The sequence below is a fragment of the Vigna unguiculata genome, chromosome 5 (genome assembly GCF_004118075.2).
Source record: "Vigna unguiculata cultivar IT97K-499-35 chromosome 5, ASM411807v1, whole genome shotgun sequence".
Taxonomy (NCBI): Eukaryota; Viridiplantae; Streptophyta; class Magnoliopsida; order Fabales; family Fabaceae; genus Vigna; species Vigna unguiculata.
Window position 1 is genome coordinate 967,808 of NC_040283.1, and position 14,330 is coordinate 982,137.

Genomic DNA, 14,330 nt, shown 5'->3' on the forward strand with positions numbered 1-14,330 from the left:
TCCATCAACAGGGTCATTCGCACCATGGTGAGATATAAAGAACATTAAACATAATACAATTTTTCTTGAAACACTATGGTATGTTAATCTCTCCCAATAGGTACTCCAACAGTTTCCCACGTTGTTAGAGACAAAATCAACAAATAAAACAGGTCACAAGAGATTAACAGAGAAAATAGTGCAGCGTACAAACAAAAATCTATATACTAAAAATCTTCTTGACCTTTAAAGAAAAAGCAAAATTAATTATTATCCACTGAGGTTTTCAAGAATCCACTTCTTACCTCCTACTTAGAAAACTTTAAGAAAAAAAAAAAAACAGAAAAAATTAACTTACAAAAGAACTCTGCTCGAGTAATGGTAGTAATGATAAAGGAGAGTATTTAATTTATAATTGAGTGACTGGTGTGGTGAATGCTATATTTATAGGTTTTTTAGGACATAGATAAACAAATATAAATATAAATATAGGAAAGAGATTTTATTACATAAGATAATTAAGTATTATATATTGAAAATAATCAATTATTCTACCATAATAATTTGAGATGTAATAAAATTTGATAAAACATTACTGTATTAAGATTTATTAAAATATATCTTGAAGATATATTTTAATATTTTTGGAGATGTATCGTAATATTTCTAGAAATATATTATAATATCCTATAGAGTATATGTAGACATTTAATTATAATAAAAATTATAAGAGTTAGTTAAATAAAGAATTATTTTAATACAGTAAATAATAGAATCTAATATAAGCAAAACATAATAAAAATAAATATCGTTCACAAAAATAAATAAACATTTTCAAATATTATAAATTATTATCATAATAATATTACTTTATATATTAAAAATTTCATTGGTCAATATGGATAAAAATAATGAGTCATTATTTTTCGTACAACTAACAATCATTATATTATTAGTTGTAAAAAAATTATTGATATTAATAGTTAAAGTTAAAAATTAATTTTAAAATTTATATATATATATATATATATATATATATATATATATATATATATATAATGTTGAGAAACAATATAATTATACTTAATAAAAATACGTTCCTTTGTATGAATAAAATTAAGTTAATTTTAGTAAAATTATCTATGAATAAAACATATAAATAAATAATATATGAGATTTTTTTTAATTAATTAATAGAATGAATATTCAATTTAAAATGTTATTAATATTTATTCTCTATTCAAGTAGGTCCCCTCCTTTTCATTTGACTCAATTGGGTCCCTAATTTGGAAAATTTATGTAATTAGGTTTTTTTCATTAAGAGTACTCTAAATATGTTAACTATGTGTTAGCACGTGATTTTTTTCTATTTTTTATTTTTAACTTTTTAATAATTTAAAAAAAATTGACATGTGTCAATCTGTGACATTGTACCCATGTGACAAAGGTAGTGTGATGTGATAGTGACAGTGTCACGTGTTACTATTGGATGTGAAAAGTATCGGTCTCTGTACTTATTATTTTGTTTTAATTTGATCCAAATATTTCTAAAACATAATCAATTTCATCCCTATGTCAAATTTAATTTTTATATAAATTTTACAATAGTATTTTTATTATAATTGATATTTTTAATAAAAATTAAATTTATTTAAATGTATATTTTACATTAAACTTTATTTAAATATTGTTTCAAGTATTTATATATCAATAATTTATAAACAAATGTTAGAATTGGTTTAAAAATAACAACTTTATAAATCAAATTTGAATTGTAAAATTCTAAATAAATATATTTATTTTAAATTGTTATAAAAATCAACTTAGAATTACTTGAAATTATTTCTGCTATTAAAACTTTCGGTTACACACACATATATATATATATATATATATATATATATATTTATATATATATATATATATATATAAAATAGAGTTGATTATTTTTTATTTTGAATTGGAGTTCAAGTTTGAAAGAATATATTTATATTTTTTGCAATAACAATAAATAAGAATAAATGTAAATCAATTTCAAGTAAATGTAATTGTTTCTAAAATTAATGCATAAATGAGGGATACTAAATTATAAATCTCAATCAAAACCTTAAAAGTGTATAATCTATTCAATTGTAATTTAAAAAGTTTATTTTTTTCCTTGTTTATTAAGATAGAATTAGAAGATATCAATTAAAGTATAATATGTGATTAATTATTTTCATAATATGAGATTATTGACCATTGCTTTAGATTTAAATTATTTTCTTTGGTTGGTTCAATGATTACGTGTTTGAAACAATTGTACATATAGTACATTTTATTAGGAAAATATATGGACAATACATTTTCATTACAAAATAATGAACCATTATCTTTTACAACTAATAATATAATGATTATATCCAAATAATTTATTTATTCACAATGTTTAAAAATCAACATATTTTATATATCATATCATGTACAAAAAGCATTCAATAATAATTTATATATATATATATATATATATATATATATATATATATATATAATCTTAAATATTATTATTACTATTATTCCAATTTAAATATAATTAATTAAGATTGTATATACTTTAAAATTTATTATTATTACCAAATATAATAAATATCTGCAACGGATACAAATACTAGTAGTGCAGGTAAAACAGAATTTATTTATACCAATTATGTTAATGTGAAAGTTATGTAATACACTATCTCTTTAACGTATAAAAAGGAATGGAGGTTTCTCCCTGCACCCTCAACATTTTTTCTGCACCTACGTAGTTTTTCAGTATTTCATTGGTGTTCTTTCAGAAAAATAAATAAATGTAAATTAAAAAGTGTATTAGATAACAACAATTATGATGTAATTATGAGTTTTCGTGGATCAACAAATTTATTTTATATATATATAAATTTCTTAAACAATGCTCTGATTACACAGTTTTTACATAATATTATGCGTTAATTATGCTTTTAGTCTTTGAAACATAATCTAAAATTGAGATTCGTTTTTGTTTAAAATTTTGATACATTTTGATCTTTAAAATTTGAAAATAAATTAATATAGTCATTTTAATCTAATTACATTAATTTTTTGTTAGATTAATATAGTCATTTTAATCTAATTACATTAATCTTTTGTTAGATGTTGAATGAGACGTCTCATAATAGATATTGAACTGAGATTGTATAAATAATTCCAATAATAATTGAAATACATTCGACCCCTGTGAAACACATTCGACACATAAACAAAAGGGATAAATTTCAATTTTAAATCAAAATTTAAGAACTAGAAACATATTTATACCTAATATTACTACCTGTAAATAATAATATTTCTATGCTTTGATACTAAAATTAAATTTTTCATCAAAGATATATTATTTCCTGTGCATTTTTTATATACACATACATATTCGCGAGAGAATTTATTATGTTTAGGTTTTACAATACATACACTAAATGTAAAATGAGTTTTTAAGTTACGGAGTTACAAAATAATTAATATTATTCTCGTGTTGGAGAAAATTTATTTACTAGTTTAATTTATTAAAAAATTAAATATTTATTTTGAAAAGGAATAAAATGAAATTGTAAAAAATACAGATAAAACAAAAGATAAAGAAAAAAATGATAAAATACATAGATGATAATAATAAAAGATACAATAAAAATAAGTTGTAAAATAAAGATAAAAAAAATATGTGTGGAAGTTTTAAGTTTTATTACAAAGCCACCTCCAATCCTTATCCTGGTAAATCCAAATACCATAAACTTATTTATTTATTCAAATCTGAATTAAAATTGCAATTGAACGTAAATTATACTGTCTTAACAATAATTAACATATTTTTAATATTAATTTTAATTAAATGTTATTTTCAGGTTTAAAAATATTCTTTAATGTTAATTAATTCCCCGTTCAACAAGTACGACATGATTAAACTTTTCTACATACACTAAACGTTCTTTTCTAAGAAAAAAAAATCACTCATGTTTTCACCGGACTGATAAAAATAACTCATGCTTTCACTGGTGAACAATTTTATATGTATATCAAAGACTTTTTACTTCAAAAGTTACTTAACTTCTCTATTTATTTCTTCATTTATAAGAAGTTTATTGGATTAATGAACTTTCTCGTCTCTTAACTTAATTCTTTCTATTTTATGTAACACTTTCAATAAACTATTAAAATTGTTTCATTTAATTATAATAATAAAATATAAATTAAAATCTCAAAAATAAAAATTCTTTTCAATTATAAAAATAGAAAAAACCTAGAGTGGTGTAATACAAATGGTTAAAACCACAACTATCAATATCTTACAAAAGATTTTAAGCAATAAGGGAAGTTGCTCAAGTCATTTTCTGTAATAAATCTTTATTTTGAAAAGTTGTTTAATTACCTTCATATATGCTCACCTAAAGCAACAATATTTTAGAAATCAATTTTTTTACGCGTGAGATAGGAACAAGTATAATAAAATATGTTATATTGTAGAATGATTGAGAAGTTATTACATATTATTTCAAATAATCAATATCCCTAGAATTACAGAGTCTTATTTATCACTAGAAATTGAAATGTTACCGTTTGAAGTTAAAGTTACTGACAGTTATATTTTCCATGTGATGTAATCAAAGTTGCTTCATCAAAGAAAGTAATGAGGATGCTCTTAATCTTTTGGTTTTCCAAGTTCCATTCAGAAGTGTTACGTCAGATACCAAGAGTCGTTTGAGTTGAGGGAATAAACGGTACTGATTTCCGATGACAGATATAAATTTCTTTACGCAATCAAGATACATACTTTGTGCCTAATAGTATTAAATAATTCGCTCTCCAAAACCTGCAATCTTTCAAAGCCTGAATACTATTTTGTTGATACCAATCATCCTTCACCTGAAAGAGAATGGCCAAAGATAAGGGAATCGCCATAGGAATCGACCTTGGTACATCCTACTCGTGTGTTGCAGTGTGGCAGGAGCAACACAATAGAGTAGAAATAATTCACAACGACCAAGGGAACAGAACTACACCTTTTTTTGTTGCTTTCACATATGATCAGAGGTTGATTGGTGAAGCTGCTAAGAATCAGGCTGCAACCAACCCAGAAAACACTGTTTTTGGTACATTTCAACTCCAAAATACTAATGCTTCTATTTTTTTTAATTTGTTTTTTCATGATTTCTTCTCTCTGTACTTTGAAACGCAAAATGAACCTCAACATCTTATGAATGTTGCAGATGCCAAGAGGTTAATCGGAAGGAAATATAGCGATCCCATTACTCAAAGTGATAAAATGTTGTGGCCATTCAAGGTCATTGCTGATGATGATGACAAACCCTTGATTGTGGTTGAGCACAAGGACAAGAAGAAGCACCTCTCAGCTGAGGAGATATCATCCATGATCCTCATGAAGATGCGGGAGATTGCTGAGGCATATTTAGAAACGCATGTGAAGAACGCTGTTGTCACTGTACCTGCTTATTTCAACGACTCTCAACGAAAAGCTACTGTAGATGCTGGAACCATTGCTGGCCTTAATGTTATTCGGATAATCAATGAGCCTACTGCAGCGGCTATTGCATATGGGCTTGACAAGAGAACTGATTGCGTTGGAGAGCGAAACATATTCATCTTCGACCTTGGTGGTGGTACTTTTGACGTTTCTCTCCTTACAATTAAAGATAAGGTCTTCTGTGTGAAGGCTACTGCAGGAAATACTCACCTTGGGGGAGAGGACTTCAACAACAGAATGGTGAAGTACTTTGTAAATGAGTTCAAGAGAAAGAAGAAGGTGGACATTAGTGGTAACCCTAGAGCTTTAAGAAGGCTGAGAACGGCCTGCGACAAGGCAAAAAGGACACTCTCGTTTGCAGTTACTGCTTACATTGAGGTTGATTCTTTATTTGAAGGCATTGATTTCTGCTCTTCGATCAACCGAGCAAAGTTTGAGGAACTCAACATGGATCTTTTTGAGGAATGTCTGAATACTGTACAGAAATGTTTTACGGATGCTAAAATGAACAAAAGAAGTGTGCATGATGTTGTTGTCGTTGGAGGTTCTTCTAGGATTCCTAAAATACAACAGCTGTTACAGGACTTCTTCGAAGGGAAGGATTTGTGTAAGAGCATCAACCCTGATGAGGCTGTTGCTTATGGAGCCGCAGTTCAGGGTGCTATGTTGAGTGAAGGTATCAAGAATGTTCCGAATTTGGTTTTGTTGGATGTTACCCCGCTGTCTCTTGGTATATCAACAAAGGGAGATCTCACGAGTGTTGTTATTCCTAGGAATACTGTTATTCCAGTTAAGAAGACCCAAATATATCATACAGCAGAAGATAACCAATTCTCTGCGTACATTGAGGTTTATGAAGGTGAGAGAACCGGTGCAAGTGACAACAATTTGTTAGGTTTCTTCACTCTTTCTGGGTTGTCTCCTGCTCCTCGTGGCCATCCTTTGGATGTTTGCTTTACCATAGATGCAAATGGCACCCTGTCTGTTTCTGCTGAGGATCCAAGCGCAGGTTATAAGAATGAGATTACCATAACTAATGATCAAAACAGACTTTCAGCAGGAGAAATTAAAAGAATGATTCAGGAAGCTGAAAATTACCAAGCTGAAGATAGAAAATTCATGAAGAAGGCCAATGCAAAAAATGCTTTGGATGACTTCGTTTACAAGATGAAGAATGCATTGAAGAACAGAAATATCAGTTCAAAACTTTGTGCACAAGATAGGGAGAAAATCAACTATGCAGTTAAGAATGCTGCAAAGTTGCTTGATGAAGATAACCAACAGCATGGAATAGAGTTGATTGAGGATAATCTGAATGAGGATAATCGTTTAGATGAATACAAACTTGCTTCTAATTGTTATTATCTGAACAATGTTTAAGTTTACATTTCTTGGTTGACAAGTCTGCGGAGGAAATGGCCATATTATTCGTCATTAGTTCAAGGTAAAGGTTCTGAATCAATGACCTCGTATATCTTTCTTCTCTATTCTATGAAGCATATGTTCTGCAAATTTGAAACTACAACTTCTAGCCATTGAAGATTGCAGATCTAGAGGAAACGTGTTTTAGCCTATGTTCCTTGTTATAGGATTACCATGGAATTAAACATATACATTACAAGATAATGATCAAGAAGTGAGAGAAGTTTAACGAAAATATGAAGTATGATCACTTTGTTGTGTTTTCCTATTTGTATAATGGATGGGCTCAGGACAAAACAGTAGAAAGATATGCTACATGAGAATAATGTTTGATTTAGAGGCACCAATTAATTTCTACACAATATAACATGCTATTCATCTTAGATTTCTTAGTGCCGCAAAAGCTGAAGCTACTGAATACTGTTCTTCCTTAAATGTAACATTGTTATGCTTGATCTATTTAAGTTTAAAATTATGCTGCAGCAAAATTGATCTCAACATGCACTCTCTAGTTTGAATAGTTTGTTCCTACTAGTTTTCTAATGTTTGCAAGTGATCCTTAACTTAGTGTAATTATTCAAACTGCACACATCTTTCTCTTTCATCACCAATCTCTGCTCATTTATGAGCTGGAGTGGTTGGACAATGGGTTCTAATGTCAACTTCAAGAACAAGTGTGCTAGGATTCTAGGAGGCAGCATAAGCATATATTGTGGTTCAGACATTGTAACAAACATGTTGTGAACACAGCTTTTGAAGGTAGATTTATATAATACTAGAAACCAAGTTATAAATTTCATAAATGAGATGGTGCAAAAGAATATGTTATGGAAGTAAGAAAGTATGATACCAAAATAAGAGCAAATTTGACAAAGTGAGAATAAAATACGACGGTTTGTACTTGTGTTTCCTAAGAGCCGGAAAACATCTCAATTCACGTCCCAAATCTCCTCTTTGTTCTTCTGACTAGGCATTCTACATTTTGTCATCAAAACGACATCGCCTCTGGATTTTTTTTAATATTATTATTAAAAACATGCATAACTTGACGAGTTAATAAGACCTTGTCCAACTTATACATTTTTAATAAAATAGGTTTGAATATAAAATTTATTGAAATAAACATGCGTAATGATAATCACTTGATTTATTTGTGAAAATACACACATTTTGAATATATACATAAGATTTTCAAGTTTGATGGCATTATATTACCTAAGATTTTTTATTATTATTTGCATATCTCTTAATTATTATTAGTTGAAACATAACTAACGAGATTAGTTTTTAAATTATATTATGTAAATTTAAGTACCAACCACTATACATATTACAACTAATTTATTAGTGTTTTCTTCTAGAAGGAAAATATACGTTTTAAAATATGATTTAAATACGTTCACCTCTAGCATCTTTAATTAATTAAAGAATATATATGTTAAAACGTATTTAAGTATCTTAGAATAATAATCTTAGAATGAAACGTACTTAAATATATTGTTAAAAAAATAATTAAAAAAGTTAATATCCTATAGTAAAAATCGGTTTTTAATTTTCAAACAAACTGTTGATGGGAACAACTCAGTTGCAGATCTCTTGATGCAATCAACTGCTTCAGGTCATTTTCATACCATTATTAACTATAAATATCAACCCTTCATATCAATCCATACATCTCATGTTTTTTCCTATCTCACTATCTTAACACTATAAGAAAAACTGATATTACCGACGGTCAAAATTTGTCGGTAATGATCAAAATCTGTCGCTAAATCAACACTATAGACAGATTATTGACGGTAAAAAATTGTTAGTAAAATGTTTGTCAGTAAAATTTTACCAACAAAAATCATGTTTCGTCGGTAATTATCGACGAAAATCCGTCGGTAAATTTGTCAGTAATTACCGATGGAAAAATCCGTCGGTAAATACCGATAAAAAAATCCGTCAGTAAAATTTCTCGGTAATTATCGATCAAAAAATCCGTCGGTAATTACCAAAAAATCCTTCGGTAAATTTATTACACTGTTCATCTTCTTCCTCCTCCCTCTTTTAATTTTTTTTTTCGTTTTCTTCTTCGTCGTCACCGCCACTGCCACCGCCGCTGCCGTCTTCTTCTCCTTCCTCTTTTTTCTTCTTCTTCTTCTTCTCCTTCTTCCTCCTCTTCTCCTTCTTCCTCCTTTTTTTCTTCTCTTCTCCTCCTTCTTCTTCTCCTTCTCTTTCTTATACTTCTTCTCTTTCTCCTTCTTCTTTTACCGACGGAAAAATCATCGGTAAAAAATTTCAATTATTGACGGATTTACTAACAGAAAAATTCGTCTATAAATTTGTCAGTAATTACTAACGAAAAAAATCCATCGGTAATTACCGACCAAAAGTAATTACCGACCAAAAAAATTCGTTGGTAATTACCGACCAAAAAACAGTAATTACCAAAAATTTCGTCGATAAATTTGTTGCATTGTTCATCTTCTTCCTCCTCCCTCTTTTAATTTTTTTTCATTTTCTTCTTCATCGTCGCTGCCACTACCACCGCTGTCACCGTTTTCTTCTTCCTCTTTTTTCTTCTTCTCCTTCATCTTCTCCTTCTTCCTCTTCTTCTTCTTCTCCTCCTCCTTCTTCTTCTTCTCCTTCTTCTACTTCGTCTTCTCTTTCTCCTTCTTCTACTTCTTCACTTTCTCCTTCTTTTTCTTTTTCTTCTCTTCTTCTTCTTTTGCTTTTTTTTTTTCTTTTTTTTCTTCTTATTCTCGTCTTCTTATAAGGTGAGCTTTGGGCGGGAAAATTTCCACTCCTTTTACCGACAGATAAATCCGTCGGTAAATTTCTCGATAAAAAAATTAAATTATCAACGGATTTTACCGACAAATATTGAGTTATGTAAGTACCGACGAATTTATCAACGAAAAAATTCGTCAGTAATTCAAATTTGGGCGAAAAATTTCTCGCTTCTTTTACTAATGGAAAAATTTGTCGGTAAAAAAATTTAAATTACAGACGAATTTTTTTTGTCGATAAATGAAATTTGTGTTACCGATGGATTTTTTCGTCAGTAATGAAAATTTCAGAATCCGTCAGTAAACTCTGTTTGTAATTCAAATTTATCGACAAAAATATATCCGTCAGTAAAATGTCGTCGATAATTTCAATTTTTTTCTAGTGTAATCCACATAAAAGATAATGGCCAAACACAGTAAGGGATTGATAATAGGAATCGATCTTGGCACAACAAACTCCTGCGTTGCAGTATGGCAGCAACAACATAATAGGGTGAAGATCATCCATAATGACCAAGGCAACAATATCACTCCTTCCTGTTAGGGATGTCAAAAAAATCCATACCCGCGGGTATCCGCGGATAAAACCCGCAACGGGTAGGAAATGGATATTAAAAATGGATACCCGCTACCCGCGGGTATGGGTATTTTTGATACCCGCATGTTAACGGGGCGGGTACGGATATCATAGTATCCGTACCCGTGGATACCCGTACTCGCTAAACTTTACCTTTTATATATATATATATATATATATATATATATATATATATATATATATATATATTAGTAAACAACATTATGGTGGTCAGATTCTTACCCCACAAATGAGTAAATTACTTCCATATACTGTGGAGGTATTGATGTGTCTCTAAGACTGGTTATGGACCAACATGGAAGGTAATAGAATTAACACTTTTACTTAGATATTTTAATTAAGTGATTGTAAGAAATTTTTACTGAACTTCTTATGTTTTAAGGCTCTTCTAGATTAAAATTGGACAACATGGAACTTTATACAATGTTGCAAGAGGTGGACATTGATGAAGTTAGTAATTTCTTTAATATTTTATTCAAAAATAAACTACAATATAAATTGGTAGTGATTTTTTATTTGTTTGTTTTTCAAGAATCAATCGGAGAAAGGAGACTTGTTGATCTAAGCACTAATTATGGTTAAATATTTATTTTTTAAAATACCCGCGGATACCCGTGGATACCCGCGGATATGAAAAAAATAGACGGGTACCCGCATAACGGATACCCGACGGATATGGGTACGGGTACGGGACAAATATTTATCCAGCGGGTAGGGTACGGGGGAGCTACTACCCGTACCCTACCCGCCCCGTTGACATCCCTACTTCCTGTTTTGCTTTCTCGAATAATGAAAGGCTGATAGGAGATGCGGCAATCTATTAGGCTGCTACCAATCCAGAAAATACCATATTTGGTATATTTTTATTCTTAAATGACTGTGTTTTCCTTATTATGATTTTTGTTTAGGAAAAATACACTACTAAAATACTTTTTGTAACTCTTACACAGACGCTAAAAGGTTGATTGGTAGGAAATACAGTGATCCACTTGTTCAAAAAGATAAAATGTTGTGGCCATTTAAGGTTGTTGGTTGGATTAACGATAGACCTATGATTTCTGTCAAATATAAGGGTAAGGAGAAGAATCTCTATGCAGAAGAAGTATCATCCATGGTGCTCTAAAAAATGCGAGATATTGTAGAGTCATACTTGGAAAAGCCGGTGAAAAATGCAGTTGTGACTATACCTGCATATTTCAATTATTCTCAACGTAAAGTAAAGCCACTGAGGATGCTGGTACTATTATTGGTCTCAATGTTATTCAAATAATCAATGAGCAACTACAACAATTGCATATGGTCTTGATAAGGGAAATGATTATACTGGTAAGCGGAATGTTTTTATTTTTGATTTTGGTGGTGGTACATTTGATGTTTCTCTCCTCACTATGGATAACAACAAAGTTTTCCAAGTTAGAGCCACTACAGGGAACGCTCATCTTGGTGGAGAGGATATTGATAACAGACTAATGAACTACTTTGTGGAGGAAATCGAAAGAAAAAATAAAGTGAACATACGTGGAGATCCACGAGAAAGGAGGTTGAAAAATGCTTCTGGGAGAGTCAAAAGGATACTCTAATATGCCCTCACTACAACCATCGATGTACATGGTTTATTTTAAGGTATTGATTTTTGTTCTTCAATAACTCGAGCAAAATTTGAAGAAATCAATACAAACCTGTTTGAAGAGTGTATGAAGACAGTAGATTGGTGTCTTATGGATGTTAAGATGGATAAAAGCAATGTGCATGATGTTGTCCTTGTTGGTGGTTCTTCTAGGATCCCCAAAGTGAAACCGTTCCTTCAAGCTTCAATCGAAAAGTGAACATAGCAGATTGGAGATCCATCGATGTACATGGTTTATTTCAAGGTATTGATTTTTGTTCTTCAATAACTCGAGCAAAATTTGAAGAAATCAATACAGACTTATTTGAAGAGTGTATGAAGACAGTAGATTGGTGTCTTATGGATGCTAAGATGGATAAAAGCAATGTGCATGATGTTGTCCTTGTTGGTGGTTCTTCTAGGATCCCCAAAGTGAAACCGTTCCTTCAAGAATTCTTCAATCGAAAAGTGAACATACATGGAGATCCACAAGAAAGGAGGTTGAAAAGTGCATCTGGGAGAGTCAAAAGGATACTTTAATATGCCCTCACTACAACCATCGATGTACATGATTTATTTCAAGGTATTGATTTTTGTTCTTCAATAACTCGAGCAAAATTTGAAGAAATCAATACAGTTTGAAGAGTGTATGAAGATAGCAGATTGGTGTCTTATGAATGCTATGATGAATAAAAGAAATGTACATGATGTTATCCTTGTTGGTGGTTCTTCTAGGATCCCCAAAGAGAAACTTTTCCTTCAGGAATTCTTCAATGGACAAGATCTTTGCAAAAGCATAAATCCGGATGAGGCAGTTGCATATGGTGCAGCTGTGTAGGCTGCTTTATTGAGTGAAGACATCGAGAATGTTCCAGATTTGGTATTGAATGATATTACTCCACTCTCACTTTGGTACTTTCACTTGGTAGGAGTTACGTAGGGGATATCATGAGTGTTGTCATTCCTAGGAATACCACTATCCCGATAAGAAGTACGTGGCAATATTTGATTGGATCTAATTTTGTGAGTTGTAAGAGAGGTAAAAATTGACAAATAAGGGGGTGTATAAGTAGCTTCTATGTGGGCTATTCTTGAAAGGGGGTATTTAAATAAAAAATAGGGATGCATTTAGCTCCTGGTATATTTCTTTCCAAAATTGATTGATTTTAGCCTTATTTGTTACTTTGAACAATCTATTTTTACATCATTAATGAACCAAATTTAGCTTCAGCTGCATAAACAAACATTAAAATATCTAAAAAAAATTATATAACTAAAAAACACTTTTTATCTCACAAACTCAATAAGCCTAAATATCACAAACCTTAATTAATTCAATCTTTTAAGCACAAAACTCAATTAAATATTTAAAATCTAAGCCTAAAAGAGTTTGTAAAATTATGCACTCATCACTCAACAAAGCACATTTTATTAGCCTTCCCTCGACATATTCTGCCAAAGACTTTGGTAGTTGTTTTGTAGTAGAGATTATATGCCTTCATAGCAATCCTCGCACAATCACCTTAGACAGTGACCTCATTTTTTCTTATCTCCTTGTGGATTTTTTATAGCGTGTATGGAGACCGTAGACAAGTTCTTTCATTTAAGGTTCTTGGCGGTATGAATGACAAACCTATGATTTTTGTCAAGTACAAGGATCAGGAGAAAAAGCTTTGTGTGAAAGAAGTATCATCCATGGTCCTCTCAAAGATGTACAACATTGTAGTGATAATTGTACCTGTCTATTTCAATGATTCTCAGCGCAAAGCCACCATGGATATTGATTATATTATCAACCTGAATGTTATTCGTATAATCAATGAACCTGTCGTTGCAACAATTGTATATGGTCTTAATGAGATAAATGATTATATTGGAAAGCAAAATATTTTTCTTCACTTTGGTGGTGGTACATTCGACGTGTCTCTTCTCACTATTGAGAACAAGGTCTTTCGAGTTAAATCGACTATGGGAAACACTCACCTTGGTGGGGAGGACATTGATAATATAATGGTGAACTATGTTGTGGAGTAGATGAAAAGGAAAAGTAAATAGGGTATAAATGGGAATCTACTAGCTTTAAGTAGGTTAAAAAATGTCTGCGAGAAAGCAAAAAATTCATTGTAACATGCCGTTACTACAAGAATTAAGGTAAGTTGTTTATTTAAAGGATTTGATTTGTGTTCTTTTATAACCTGAGTGAAATTTGAAGAAATCAATATTGAGTTTTTTAAAGAGTGTACGGAGACCGTAAACAAGTTCTTTCATTTAAGGTTGTTGGCGGTATGAATGAAAAATCTATGATTTCTATCAAGTAAAATGATCAAGAGAAGAAGCTTTGTGCGGAAAAAGCATCATTCATGGTCCTCTCAAAGATGTACCACATTGTAGTGATAATTGTACCTATCTATTTCAATGATT

General features: G+C 30.3%; 2 protein-coding genes and 1 pseudogene across 2 annotated transcripts; all 3 read left to right on the top strand.

Annotated features, from left to right (window-relative positions):
* Positions 1-4,880: 4,880 nt before the first annotated feature.
* LOC114185030 (probable mediator of RNA polymerase II transcription subunit 37c) lies at positions 4,881-7,775 on the top strand. The gene is made up of 2 exons (XM_028072517.1): positions 4,881-5,117; positions 5,235-7,775. Exons 1-2 carry the CDS (start codon positions 4,901-4,903, stop codon positions 6,887-6,889), a joined length of 1,872 nt encoding a protein of 623 aa, XP_027928318.1. The 5' UTR covers positions 4,881-4,900; the 3' UTR covers positions 6,890-7,775.
* Positions 7,776-10,108: 2,333 nt separating this feature from the next.
* On the top strand, positions 10,109-12,747 carry LOC114185035 (annotated as a pseudogene).
* A 782-nt stretch (positions 12,748-13,529) lies between these two features.
* LOC114185899 (heat shock 70 kDa protein-like) lies at positions 13,530-14,036 on the top strand. The gene is given in 1 exon segment (XM_028073846.1): positions 13,530-14,036. A coding segment is annotated over 1 exon segment (507 nt).
* The last annotated feature ends 294 nt before the right edge of the window (positions 14,037-14,330 follow it).

Excerpts from the sequence above, each read along its gene's own strand:
- LOC114185030 (XM_028072517.1), top strand. The coding sequence starts at position 4,901 with ATGGCCAAAGATAAGGGAATCGCCATAGGAATCGACCTTGGTACATCC. Across the intron at positions 5,118-5,234 it reads CCCAGAAAACACTGTTTTTG|ATGCCAAGAGGTTAATCGGA; the intron begins GTACATTTCAAC and ends TGAATGTTGCAG.